This window comes from Hemiscyllium ocellatum, chromosome 5 (genome assembly GCF_020745735.1).
Source record: "Hemiscyllium ocellatum isolate sHemOce1 chromosome 5, sHemOce1.pat.X.cur, whole genome shotgun sequence".
Lineage (NCBI taxonomy): Eukaryota > Metazoa > Chordata > Chondrichthyes > Orectolobiformes > Hemiscylliidae > Hemiscyllium > Hemiscyllium ocellatum.
Genome location: NC_083405.1, coordinates 30059939 through 30074930, shown reverse-complemented (window position 1 = coordinate 30074930; position 14992 = coordinate 30059939). Strand labels below are relative to the sequence as shown.

The 14992-nt window shown below is 43.5% G+C and overlaps 1 protein-coding gene across 2 annotated transcripts in view; it reads right to left on the bottom strand.

Moving 5' to 3' along the window:
• chn2 (chimerin 2) overlaps window positions 1-14992 on the bottom strand; it is a 351738-nt gene that overhangs the window by 145253 nt on the left and 191493 nt on the right. For both annotated transcript variants that reach the window (XM_060824624.1, XM_060824625.1), the window contains exon 2: window positions 10075-10113. In XM_060824624.1, coding sequence (XP_060680607.1) covers window positions 10075-10113 — 39 coding nt within the window. The remainder of the gene's footprint in view (window positions 1-10074; window positions 10114-14992) is intronic.

Genomic DNA, 14992 nt, shown 5'->3' with positions numbered 1-14992 from the left:
TGTGGCAGATTCACTACTTTCTGGGTGAAGAAACTTTTCCTCATCTAAGTCCAAAATGGCCTACCCTTTTTCCTTAGACTCTGACCTCGGGTTCGGAATCCCCAGTCTGGAAACATTTAGTCTGTCTAGTCCACTAAGAATTTAATATGTTTCTAGGAGATGACCCTCATTCTTCTAAATGCCACTGAATATAGTCCTTTTTGATCCAATTTTTTTTCGTTTATCATTCCTACCATCCTAGGAATTAACCTGGTAAACTTTAATTGCAGGCAAAAGTGGGTACAGCAGATGCTGGAGATTAGAGTCAAGATTAGAGTGGTGCTGACAAAGCACAGCAGGTCAGGCAGCATCTGAGGAGCAGGAAAATAGATGTTTCGGGCAGAAGCCCTTTTGCCCAAAACGTTGATTTTCCTGCTCCTCGACTGCTGCCTGACCTGGTGTGCTTCTCCAGCATTACTCTAACCTAAACTTTAATTGCACTCCCTCCATAGCCAGAACACCCTTTAGCAAAGAAACCAAAACTGCATACAATTCTCGAGCTGTCATCTCACCAAGCCCCTGTACAATTGTACTAAGACATTCCTACACATGTACTCCTATTCCTCTTGCTATGAAGGCCAGCATACCATTTGCCTTATTTATTGCCTCTGAGACCAGCATTCTCACCTTCAGTGACTGGTGCATGAGGACACCCGGGTCAAGTTCTACCTTCATATTTCCTCACCTATTGCCATTCGGATAATACTCTGCCAGACCATTTTTGCAACCGAAGTGGATGACTTCACATTTATCAACATTATACATCATCCTCCATGCTACTGCCCACTCTCAACTCTCACTGAAACATCTCTGCATCCTACTCACAGCTCATTCTGCCACCCAGCTTTGTATTATCAGCAAACTTGGAAAATATTGCATTTAGTTGCCTCTTCTAATTCATTAACATTATATTAACATATACTGTAAATAGGCAGTGGTTTTAGCTGGGATCTGACTACTACTCAGAAAAAGACCTATTTGATTCCTGTTTGCCAACCATTCTCTATTCATATCAGTACATTACCCAAACTCCCATGTGTTTAATGTGCTTAACAATTTGATAAGGTTGTGGTTAATAAGATTATGGAATCAACTGTGCTTTGCTGTCTACCCATAATCTTTGACACAAGAATCTATCTACTTCTGTCTTTTAAAAAAAATCAGTGACCTCACCCCTTTGTAGCAAAGCAAATTTCATAGATCGACATCATGCATAAAACTTTTTCCTCATCTCAAGGTAAATGGGAGGTCACTTACTTTTAAACTACGCCTCCTTTTCAGCATTTACCTGTCAACTCTACTCAGGATTTTACATGTTTCAGCAATTCAGGAATCACATACTTCTAAATCCCAATGGGCAACAGGTCCAAACCACCCAACCTTTCATCATAAAATCATCTCTTGAAAAGAGCAGGAGACAGGATGACCCAGTAACAGAATACAGCACTTATCCAGGTCAATCTGTGGTTTGTGAGTGGGATTTGAGAAAAAGGTCACAAGAACATAGTTGGTTGATTAGTTGAGGAGTATTTTTCTCATTTATCTTTCAAAACTTCGGTAACTCTACTAATCATTATTTGTTATTCAGTGCAACTAATTGTGTTGGAATGCCCTATTTAAGATAAGCCAATTAGGGCAAGAAAAACTGACTTAAATAATAAAAATAGAAAGTACAAACTGGACTTTAATTAAAATGCAAATAAAAAAAATTAATTAAATGCAATGAAGGTGGCAGGACAGGAAATGTGTAAAGCTGCTGAAGGTGGGGGCTCATGGATATTCCTGTGATCCATGGCGAACACATCTACAGTTGTGCCTGTGTCTGGAGGAATTTCCGCTCTTAGTCACTAAGCTGGAGGCCGAGCTGGAGGCACTGTGACAAATCAGAGAGGGGGAATGTTACCAGGACACATTGTTTCAAGAGATCATCACACCCCTTGGAGTAGGGTAACTCTGTTTTGTTCCATGATCAGGCGCAGAACATAATGACTGGCAGTTAGGTAGGTATGATCAAAAAGGACAGAAGTGGAAGAGAATCAGCCCTTGCAACTGTGCAACAGGATCGAGGTTCTGGTGACCTGTACAGATGAAAGCAGAACAAGTCAGGGTGGATGATCAAAGTGGCCATGGCACAGTTGTACAGAAAGCCATTCAAGAAGTTTATTAGAAATGTAGTGCAGCACAGACAGTATGTTGCTGGAGATAGACACAATTCTCTTTTGCTGGGAACAAGAGTCCAGACATTTATGTTGCCTGTTTGAGTGGGACTGGGAAGTGCATTGGGAAAGGAAGGATCTAATTGTTACTAATCCATGTAGATACCAATGACATTGATAAGAGGTTCTGCTTAGAGAGTATGAGTAGCTGGGGGCAAAATTAAAAAGAACGTCAAATCTAATGATCTCTAGATTGGTAGCTGAACCACAAACAATTTGGAGGAGGGTAAATAAGAATAGAGAGTGAAATTAGTGTCTCAAAAGCTGGTGTGGGAGAAATGAGTCTCAGTTCCTTTGAAATTAACACTAGTACTGAAGCAAGTGTACTGTTAGGATACTTTGAACTGTTATTAGCTCTAACTTATCCTGATTGCAATTGTTTTAAGTTCCTCTCTTTCTTTCACCCCTTGATTTACAAATATTTCTGGAGCTGTTATTGATGCCTTCTAATGTTTCTGCCATTGCCTTAGCTTTCTCTCACACCCTTAAGTCATCAAATGTGGAAATAGTTCTAAGCACCTTACCAGTAACAATATTGAAGGAGGAGGCTATGTAGTAAAACAAATGGTTGCCTAAAAAATGCACTGCAATTATGAGTGACTTTAGTCTAAATATAGATTGAATAGAACAGCTAGACTGGAGGATGAGGTCATAATGTGTTTGTGATAGTTTCTTAGTGCAATATATCCTAGAGCCATCTAGATTTGAAGCTAAGTTGGATGTGTCAATGAGTAACGAGACAGGTTTAATTCATGACATCATTGTAAAGGAACCTTAAAAAACAGTGATAATGACATGGTTAAATTTGGCTTAAGGGAAGTAGTGGGGCCTCAGACAAATGTTTTAAACTTGGCAGAATTTGTTGACACTTGGGGTTTATGCCCTCCTTTTTTGTTATTCTTGGCTGCTTTTTAAGCTCGGTCATTCTCGTAACTAATTTTTGCAGAATTATATGATTTTACTTTTGATACAGAACTCAACTTTTTTAATAAGCCATGTGAGTGGGAGTGGGAGAATGGGGGGGGGTGTGGAGGAGGAAGGAGGGTGAGGTTAGGGGAAGGGGTGGGTGGAGAAGGGCCGGAGGGAGAGGTGGCTGGAGGGAGAGGTGGCTGGAGGGAGAGAGGGGGCTGAGGGGGCGGGGTGGAGGAGGGAGGGGAAGGAGGAGTTATGAAGGAGGAGGAGCGGAAGGATGGGGGACGGGCATGATGGAGGAGGGGAAGGAGGCAGGGTAAGAAGTGCGTCGAGAGGGGAATGACGGTCGGGGATGGGGGCGAGAAGGGAGGGGGGGGCGAGAGGGGAAGGGGAAGCGCAAGAGGGGAATGAGGGGGCCAGTGGGGAAGGGGAGGGCGCGAGAGGGCAAGGGGGGGTGGGCGTGAGAGGGCAAGGGGGGGCGTGAGGGGAAGCGGGGACGCAGGAGGGGAAGAGGAGGCGCAAGAGGGGAAGGGGAGGCGCACGAGGGGAAGGGGGGGCGCACGAGGGGAAGGGGAGGCGCACGAGGGGAAGGGGAGGCGCACAAGAGGGGAAGGGGGCACACAAGAGGGGAAGGGGGCGCACAAGAGGGGAAGGCCAGTGGGGAGGGCGGCGTGAGAGAGACCGGGGGGGGCATGAGAGGGGAAGAGGGGGTGCGTGAGAGGGGAAGAGAGGGCGCGCGAGAGGGCAAGGCCAGTGAGGAAGGGGATGGCCAGTAGGGAATGGGGGGAGCAAGAGAGCAAGGGGGGTGCGAGAGGGGAAGGGGGGGTGCAAGAGGGGAAGAGGGCGCAAGAGGGGAAGGGGAGGCGCAAGAGGGGAAGCAAGAGCGCAAGGGGGTTTAAGAGGGGAAAGAGCGCGAGAAGGGAAGGGGGCGCGCGAGAAGGGAAGGCCAATGGGGAAGGAAACTGCCAGTGGGGAAAGGGGGGGGAGGGGTGTGCGAGAGGGGAAGCGGGGGGCAAGAGGGGAAGGGGGGGCGTGAGAGGGGAAGGCCAGTGGGGAAAGGGGGGGGGCGAGAGAGCAAGGGCGGGGCACGCGAGGGGGTAAGGTGGGCACGTGAGGGGGAAGGGGGCGCGTGAGAGGGGAAGGGGGGGGCGCACGAGAGGTGAAGGCGGGGCGTGCGAGAGGGGAAGGGGGCGCAAGAGGGGAAGGGGAGCGCAAGAGGGGAAGACCTGTGGGGAAGGGGGGGGGGGCGAGAGCGCAAGGGGGTTTAAGAGGGGAAAGAGCGCAAGAGGGGAAGGGGGGGCACGAGAAGAGAAGGCCAATAGGGAATGGGGGGGTGCGAGAGGGGAAGAGGGGAAGGGGGGGCGTGAGAGGGGAAGGCCAATAGGGAATGGGGGGGCCAGTGGGGTAGGGGGAGCCAGTGGGGTGGGGGGGGGGGGGGGGGAGGGTGAGAGAGCAAGTGGGGGGAGCGAGAGGGGAAGGCCAGTGGGGAAGGGGCCAAGTGCGAGAGGGGAAGGGGGGGGCGGGCGATGGTGGAAGGCCAGTGGGGCGGGGGGGAGGGGGTCGAGAGAGCAAGGGGGAGGTGCAAGAGGGGAAGGGGGAGGTGCGAGAGGGAAAGGCCAGTGGGGGCCAGTGGGGAAAGGGGGGCAAGAGAGCAAAACGGGGGGTGCGCGAGAGGGAAATTTGGGAGTGCGTGAGAGGTGAAGGTGGGGTGCATGAAAGGGGAAGGTGAGTCACGCGAGAGGGGAAGGCCAGTGGGGAAGGGGGGGCCAGTGGAGAATGGGGGTGGGGCGAGAGAGCAAGTGGGGGGGGTGTGAGGGGAAGGCCAGTGGGGAAGGGGGGGCCCAGTGGGGAAGGGGCCGAGTGCGCGAGGGGAAGTGGGGGGCGCGCGAGGGGGGAAGGGGGGGCACAAGAGAGAGGAGGGCCAGTGGGGAGTGCGAGAGGGGAAGTGGGAGGCGCAAGAGGGGAAGGGAGGCAATTTAGGAGATGGCACATGGAGACAAGGCAGGTCAAGGACCCAGACGTCTCTCCTCTCCTCACAATTCCCTCCATGTGCACCCCGACTCTCCGTTGCCAAACCCTGGTTCAGAAGTGTGTGCTTCAATATGCATGCGCAGTGCAGTACTTGCGGTACCTGTACACTCAATATAATGACATTGTGTCTGAGATGCATTTCTCAATTGGTGCACAGGCATAGTCATCTGCTTTTGAGTAGGAGAAAGTTAGAACTTACAGATGCTGGAGAGTCAGAGTTTAAAAGCGTTGCACTGGAAAAGCATAGCAGGTCAAGCAGCATCCGAGAAACAGGGGAATTGACATTTCAGGCATAAACCCCAATTGTCAACAAACACTGCCAAGTATAATTCACTTGTCTTAGGCCCATTCCTTTTCTTAAGCCAAATTTAACCATGTCATTATCACTGCTTTTCAATGTTCCTTGACAATGATGTCATGAATTAAACCTATCTCGTTACACATTGACACATCCAACTTAGCTTCAAATCTGGATGGCTCTCAAATATATTGCTCTAAAGAACTACCACAAACACATTTTGACCTCATCTTCCTGTCTAGCTGATCTGTCCAATCTATATTTAGATTAAAGTCACTCATGATAATTGCAGTGCTTTTCTTAGACAACCATTTGTTTTACCACGTAGCCTCATCCTTCGATATTGTTCCCGGTAAGGTGCTTAGAACTATTTCCACATTTGACTTCTTACCTTTGCTGCTTCTAATCCCCACCCAAACATGTTGATCTTTAGAACTAAGTCACATCTCACTAGTATAATGAAACCATCCTTAAGTAACACAGCAACCCCGCCACACTTTCATAGCATTGCACTCTTCTGGAATATCAATTATACTTGTATATTCAGGTCCCAAGAGACATCACCTGACAGCAATGTCACTGTAATAGCTATCAGATTAGATGCATTTATTTTCATTTGAGCAAAGAAGCATTTTAGTTGTCATCTTAACATTTTTGAAGAGTTGGGCTTCAACTACAAGTGGACCGAACTTTGTACATTCGGCCATTCTGATTGTCATTATCTTTATTGCTACAGTTAATTGCTATAGCACCTGGTTCATCACTCGGTAATTAAATAGTGAGCTGTAAAAGGTAAACAAGCTGATTATAAGGTGCAGTTATCAGAGTATTCATAAACTTGAACCTAAGAAAACAGTTTAGATACATTTCCAATTCATGTCAAATCAGGAATAGTTTTGAACCATTACTACAACCTCCTAAAACTACTTCAATTCAAATCCTTATCTCTAACAGACAGTGAAGATTTCCATCACTTTTCAAATTGAAATGAACCAGGATTTTGAGCTAACTAGTAAGTGTTTACATCACTTGGTTCCTGGAGTCTTAAATCTGTCAATGTTACTTGTGCTAAAGACCATCAGATGTAGGAGTGAACATGGGCCATTCAGCCATTGAGTCGACTGCACTGTTCAGTGTGATCTTGGCTGATCGGAATCCTCAACCCCACTTTGTCTTTCAAAATCTGTCCATATCATATCAGCCTTGAAAATACTCAATGGCCCAGTCTTGACAGGTAAAGAATTCTACAGTAACACTATCTTCCAACAGAAGACATTCTTCATCATCTGTCTTAAACAACGCATCAATATTCTGAAATTGTGCCCTTTAGTCCTAGACTCTCCCACTAACCTCTCTTCAGCTTTCCTGTGAAGACCTCCAAAAACCTTCTATGTTTCAATTCAGTTGTCTCTCAGTCTTTTAGATTCCAATGGGTACAGCCTAACATACTCAATCTCTTCTCATAAGGTAGCGCCCCCATACCTGCTATCAGCTTCATGAACTTTCTCTGGATTGCCTCCAAAGCCTATAACTTTCCTGGTCTGACTTTGCCTTGTATAGTTTTAGCAAAACCACCTTACTTCTATACTTAAAAAACTAAACTGATGATTCAAGGATGAGGATTCCCAAATCCATCTTGTAGCTTTCTGCAGTCTTTCTCCACTTAAATAATATCCAAATCCTCTGTTCTTCCTGTCAAAGTGCATAACATCACAATTTCCCACATGATATTCCATCTGCCAAGTTTTTGCCCATTCTCTTAACTGATAATAGATCCAGCTGCAGACTCTTTGTGTCATCTACATCAATTGCCTTCCTATGTATAGTACATTTACTTTCCTCGCCCAAGTTGTGGCTGCAGCACTGAATGCCTTGGCACACCGTTAGTTTTACAGTCTGCCATCACGAATATCCACCGTTATCTGAACTCTTTCCCTTCCATTAGTTAACCAATCCTCTACCTGTGCTAATATATCTCCAAAACCATGAGATATCATCTGATTAAGTCGTCTAATGTGTGGTACCTTCTCAAACGGCTTCTGAAAATCCAAATATATTACCTCCCCGGCTTCTTCTTTATCTATCCCAATTGCTATCTCCTCCAAACGTTCCAGTAAGTTTGTCAAATAGGATTTCCTCTTGATGAAGTCTTGTTGATTCTTCTTGATCATGTTAAGTTTTTCTAATTGCTCTGCTATCACAGCCTTTATAATAGGCCCAAAATGTTTTCTCAACAACAGATTTTAAGCTAACTGGCCTAAAGCCACTTGTTTTTTCTTGTCTCCCTCCCTTTTGAAATAAAGTGTTATATTGGTGGTTTTCCAATCCTCTCGGACTATTCCAGGATCTAAGCATTCCTGGAAGTTTATTACTAGTGTACCCTTATTTCTGTAACCACTTCCTTTAATATTCTAAGATGTATCCCAACACTTAGGGCATACAGTAGCTCAGTGGTTAGCCCTGCTGGCTCACAGTACCAGGGACCCAGGTTTGATTCCAGCCTTGGGACTGTCAATCAAAACCTGCATCTCAATTCTAAGTAACGAAAGACTTAATAGCAATCTAGGTTTGTTCAATACATCACACTAGGTATGACGCTTTGATCTTTTACTCTAAATCCTGTGTCCTATGATCCTGCCCCACTAGCTACCTGACGAAGGAACAGCACTCCAAAAGGTTGTACTTTCAAATAAACCTGTTGGATTATAACCTGGCGTTGTGTGATTTTTAACTTTGGAGTTTACACATTCTCTGTGTCTGCGTGGGTTTCCTCTGGGTGCTCTGGTTTCCTCTGACAGTCCAAAGGTGTGCAGGTTAGGTGGACTGGCCGTTCAAAATTGCCCAGTGTCCAGGAATGTGTAGGTCAGAAGGCTTAGTCATGGGAAATGCAGGATTATGGGGATAGGGTTGGTTGGTGGGGGGGGGGTAGAAAATGAGTCTGGGAGGGATGCTGTTCGGATGGTGGGTGTGTACCCAATGGGCCGAATGGCTTGCTTCCACATTGTAGGATTAGAGGGTACTGTGATTCGACTATCATCCCAGGAGACATATTGGCCTTTATCCCATTTGTTTCCCATCACTATTTCCCTCTCGTGATAAATTATTATATTTAATTCCTCTGTTCCTTTTGCCCACTACATATTTAGTAATTATGGGATGCTATCAGTGTCTTTTACTGAGAAAACTGAAGCAAAGTATTTATTCAACTCTTCTGCCATTTCTTGGTTCCCTGCTACTATTTCTTTAGCTCATTCTCCAAGAGGCTAACATTCACTTTGGCTTCTCTGTTCCTTTATGGAGATTTAAAGAAACTCTTGCTGTCTGTTTTCATATTACACAGAGGTTTATTCTTTCCCATTTTATTGCTTCCCTGGTTGTGTTTGTTGGTTTTTAAAACTTTTCAAATCTTCTGGTTTACAATATGGCAAAGGTAAGGGGTATTTTTTTCTTTCAAGCCACTGAATTCATAATAAACTCCATGTAACATCTGTCCCAAAGCAATTTGCTGTAGAATTGAAGAGGAATTCACTGGTGAATAACAGGGTAGGAATTAGGGAGCAGTGATGGAATACGAGAGGTGACAAACACTGCCACTAACAAAGGAGCCTGGAAGACTGGTGGAATGGTGCAGGCCCGATCATGAAGCTGGAGGGAACCATAGAGACAAATAGAAATAAAACTACAGAAACTCCTCCTATTGAGTATTCTGTGAAAAAAATGATGTTAAGTGAAGTAGTAGGTGCTGTCAGCATTAATCAAAATGCCAACATTAACAGTGCTGGAAGTTGCAAGAGGATTGGTGGCTAATTCACAAGGTGGATTTCAAATATCAAGGGAGCTCATGTAACAAACTGCTTTTGCTAGCAACTGGTAATGCTCACAGGATTGCCTGCCTCTATTCACCTACATTTCCTTGCATTGGATGGATTCAAACATGACACCAGTTTTCATATTGTCCCCTTGTCCAAATCACAGTTTTTCCACTGGTCAGAAATGTGAAATCTTTATTATGATTTTTGAAAGATGTTTTGGTATGATTTTGCATTTGGACTGAGAGTCGTTTAGATAAATTAACAAGAAGGTGCTAAAACGTATTGATTCCCCCTTCACACCAGGAATCATTGTCACAAGGATGAATAGACCACAATTCATTGTAATGATGAGAGTGTATAAATGAAGAAGGATAAATTAAATAAAATTAAAGACAGTTGCTAATTTTAATTACTTCCATTTTATTGCCAGAACTCTGAAGTTGCCCAGTGATACAAATGTAATGAAATCAGACCAGCAACAGCCTTCTATTATGAATAATGTTGAAGTATAAATGGAGCGTTACATTACCAAAACACCATTTCAGAAGAATTAATGGTCTTCTTACTGTCAAGCACATCTGTTAAATTTTCCTTAAGGACTTAATTAAAAGTAAAATTAAAGCCTACATTGCTAATCTGACACTAAAATGGAGGGGAAAATAATAAAATTGCTGATGCTATGTTAGTATGGATTAACATCAACACATTGTTATAGGTTACTTCTATATAGAAATCTGTGTATGTTTCATGCAGATTCTAAACTTACAATAGGATTTCCATATCGGTGGTTGATACTCTTCAGCATCTAGAAACAAGAAAGAAAGATTTGCTTGTTAAAAAGGTTAAAACACAATTTCTTCAAAATTCTCTGATTTTCTTATTACTTGTAAACCATATGCTTTATGCAAATATGCAATTTATATGCATTTCAAATATACTCCAACACCAAAAGCTAGGAGGACCCTCTGTGAAATCATCAAAATATATGAATATTTATAAGTATCCTACCAGGTAGATTAGCATTTTGTTAAAAATAGTATTTCATAGTACGATCAAAATGATACAAGAATAAAGTCAGAGTAGCAGGTGGATAAATGAGTTTAAGTTTTGCTATGATAAGAAACAAAATCTTAAGTATGAGTAAATGTCTTAACAGTATACTTTGCTTACATCTCCAAATTGGTAATATAATTGAAACAACAACTGTATGTCATTTTAAGCTGGTTCACTCTTGATAATCAAACTGAGATGATTCTCATCTTGCGCACAAGCACAATCATAATTTATTTTTAATCAACTTGTTTGGTCATGTCATGTCATACCTCTAGAGCAAGTGAAACTTGAACCCAGATATTCTGAGTAAAGATAGGAGTACTACCACTGTATAATGAGGTGCCTGCTTTTGGAAAATGTGTAAACAGATGCTTGGAAATATGGTACATTGGCTAGTATAGACACTGAAGCTACAAAGCTTGGCATTATTAGCACAGAAAATGAATCATATGGGCTCACTGGCCGCTGATGCTGAGCAGAATTTCAGATTTGCTCCTGGTGGTATGCATTTCCTGATGACAGCCTGCAAACCAGAATTAAGGATTATGCTGTCCTTTGCAGAACCACAGGTATCTTCATATAATGGAACCTGCAGCAACTTGTAATACTACAGTTTCTGTCCAGCACAGAGTTCACTTGGACCATGTCCAGGACTTATGTGCAAAGCTGCATCTTTGACTCACATCCTCTCCAGTTTTTTTTAAAAAAATTTGTTCACAGTATGTGGGTGTTGCTGGCTAAGTCCCAGTGGCGGATATGGAAGTGTTTATTTAGCTTTGAGAAGAAAAAGTGAAGTGTATTTTATCTTAATCTCAGTCACTTCTATGCTTTCACAGGCTCAGAATGCAGTTACACCACCAGGATGCATTCAAGTTTCCCTTACACATCATGTATAAATTCTCACAGTTCACAGATATATAAATGAAAAAGAAATAAATTTGAAAATTTGTCAATCTTTATAGGTTTCTTAAATAGTTCATGTGAAATGTTATACCAAGCAAAGCAATACCTACATTTTTGGTTTTAAGTTGTTTATCATTAAAACACAGGTAAATTGATGCAGGAGGCTGTTCAGCACCATGAGCCTGTTCCAGCACTCTCAACCATAGTTAATCATCCACCTCAAAGCCATGTTCATGTGCTATCCCCATATCCCTCATATCTTATCCATCTTTAAGACCTGAACATCCACAGCCCTCTTGCGCCAGAGACTTCTAAGATTCACCATCCACCAAGTAAAAAAATTCATCCTTTGTTCAGTCCTAAAATGTTTGCCATTTGTTCTGAGACTAATTCTTGGTTCTAGACCCCCACGCCAGGGAAAACTCCTTTCTGCATACATTCAGTCCATCCCTTTCAGTAAGAACAAAGACGATGGTAAAAGAGAGGGAGGTGTGGGCTGAGGTTGGAAACAGAAAAGGAGAGATCACCCTGTTAGGGGTTTTCTATTGGCTTCCGAATAGTTCCAGGGATGTAGAGGAAATGATAGCAAAGATTATTCTGGATAGAAGCGAGAGTAACATAGTAGTTGTTAAGGGGGACTTGAACTTTCCAAATATTGACTGGAAATACGATAGTTTGAGTACTTTAGATGGGTCAGTTTTTGTCCAATGTGTGCAGAAGGGTTTCCTGACACAATATGTAGACAAGCCAACAGGGGGCGAGGCCACATTGGATTTGGTACTGGGTAATGAACCCGGCCAAGTGTTAGATTTGGAGGCGGGTGAGCACTTTGGTGATAGTGACCACAATTTAGTTATGTTAACTTTAGCAATGGAAAGGGATAGGTATATACCTCAGGGCAAGAGTTATAGCTGTGGGAAAGGCAATTATGATGTGATTAAGCAAAGATTTGTGATGCACAGGCTGGGGAAGGAAACTGTAGGAGATGGGCACAATTGAAATGTGGAGCTTATTCAAGGAACAGCTACAGCGTGTCCATGGTAAGTATGTACCTGCCAGGCAGGGAGGAAGTGGTCGAGCGCGGGAGCTGTGGTTTATAAGGAAGATGACGTGGTGTATATGGATTTCAGTAAGACATTGATAATGTTCCCCAGTTAGGCTATTGCAAAAAATACAGAGGCATGGGATTAAGGGTGATTTAGCGGTTTGTATCAGAAATTGGCTATTTGAAAGAAGACAGAGGGTCGTTGTGATGAGAAATGTTCATCCTGGAGTTCAGTTACTAGTGGTGTACTGCAAGGATCTGTTTTGGGGCCACTGCTGTTTGCCATTTTAATAAATGACCTAGACGAGGGTGTAGAAGGATGGGTTAGTAAATTTGCATATGACACTAAAGTCGATGGAGTTGTGGATAGTGCCGAAGGATGTTACAGGTTATAGAAGGATTAGATAAGCTACAGAGCTGGGCTGAGAAGTGACAAATGGAGTTTAATGTGGAAAAATGTGAAGTGATTCACTATGGAAGGAGCAACAGGAATAGAGAGTACTGGGCTAATGGTAAGATTCTTGGTAGTGTAGATAAGCAGAGAGTTCTCAGCATCCATGTACATAGACCCCTGAAAGTTGTCACCCAGATTGCTAGGGTTGTTAAGAAGGCATACGGTGTGTTAGCTTTTATTGGTAGAGGAATTGAGTTTCGGAACCATGAGGTTATGTTGCAGCTGTACAAAACTCCTGTGTGGCCACACTTGGAGTTTGCGTACAGTTCTGGTCACTGCATTACAGGAAAGATGTGGCAGCTTTGGAAAGGGTTCAGAGGAGATTTACTAGGATGTTGCCTAGGATGTTGCCTAGTATGGGGGGATGGGGGAAGGTCTTACGAGGAAAAGCTGAGGGACTTGAGGCTGTTTTTACTAGTGAGAAGAAGGTTGAGGGGTGACTTAATTGAGACATATAAAGATAATCAGAGAGTTAGATAGGGTGGACAGTGAGATCCAATTTCCTCAGATGGTGACGGTGAGCACGAGGGGATAAAGCTTTAAATTGAGGGGTGATAGATAAAGGACAGATGTCAGAGGTAGCTTCTTTACTCAGTGTCGAGAGTGTGGTACTGGAAAAGCACAGCAGGTCACAGCATCTGAGATGCAGGAGAATCGACATTTCGGGCTTAAGCCCTTCATCAGGAATGAGGCTTGTAGGTTGGGATTGAGAGATAAATTGGAGGGGGGGGGGGGGGGGGGGGTAAGATTGGGCGGAGGAAGCTGGAAAGGCCATAGGTGGATGAAGGTGAGGGAGAAGGTGATAGGTCAGAGGGGGTAGTGATGGACAAGTCCAGCAGGCGGTGCCAAGTTGGAGGCTTAGTACTGGGATAATGTGGGGGGGGAGGGGAAATGAGGACGCTGTTGAAATCCAACAAGATTTCAACATTCATTCCGGATGAAGGGCCTATGCCCGAAACGTCAATTCGCCTGCTCCTCGGATGCTGTCTGACCTGCTGTGCTTTTCCAGCACCACATCCTCGACTCTGACCTCCAGCATCTGCAGTCCTCACTTTCCCCTAGCATCTTTAGAGTAGTAGAGTGTGGAACGCCCTGCCTGCAATAGTAGTTAACTCGCCAACTTTAAGGGCATTTAAATAGTCACTGGATAGGCATATGGATGAAAATGGAAGAGTGTAGGTTAGACGGGCTTCAATTTGGTTTCACAGGTCGGTGCAACATCAAGAGCTAAGGGGGCTTGTACTGTGCTGTAATGTTCTATGTTCAATAGTTTAAATTTCTATGAGACTGTGTCTTATTCCTCTAAATTTCAGTAAGTACATGCCCAGTCTCCACAAATCTCTCCTCATAGAATAATCCCACCATTCCAGTAATCAATCTGGTAAATGTAGGTAGCACACCCACTGTGACAAATGTACCCTTCCTTCAACGAGGAGGCAAGAACTGTTCCAGCACTCACCAGTGTTCTTTACAGACAAGGCAAGACTTCTTTGCCTTTCTACTATATCTTTTTGCAACAAAGGCTGACACATTGCTTGCCTTCCAAATTGGTTAGTATTCAGTGACTCACGAACAAGGACACCTAGGTCCATTTGAGCATCCGCATTTTCCATAAAGCTTCATTTAAGAAAAACTACACACCTTTACTCACACTTATCCATGTTACATTCCATCTGCTGTGCCATTAGCCACTCATTCAGTTTGTTTGAATTCCCTTGAAGTTTATTTGTATCCTCCTTGCAACTCACATTCTCACCAGGTTTTGTATCATCAGCAAATTTGAAAATGTTACAATTGACCCCCATATCTAAATCATTGATATAGATTGTTAACAGCACTATTTTTGCAGTACCTCAATGGTCACCTGTGAGTGACCCATTTATTCATACATCTTGTTTGTTAAGCAATTCTCAAACCATGCTACTGTCTGGTCTTTTAACAAAGAAGCTGGTATTGTTTTTAATATATTTTTACTTAAAATATAGATTTTTTTAATATTACAAGTACAAAACAATTCAGAATAGTACAAAAAAAGCAATCCAAATAAAAAAAATCCCCAACCTGCCCTCATGTACAAATGTCTAAACATTTCCAAAAAAAAATAATCTGGAACTGGCTATTTTACTAAATAAATAAATAACCAACAACAAACTAATAAATAGTATTAACTCAGCCCAGCTCATATGTTCACAGGTCCTCCTCCATGGACATTGGACTCGTAAAACACAA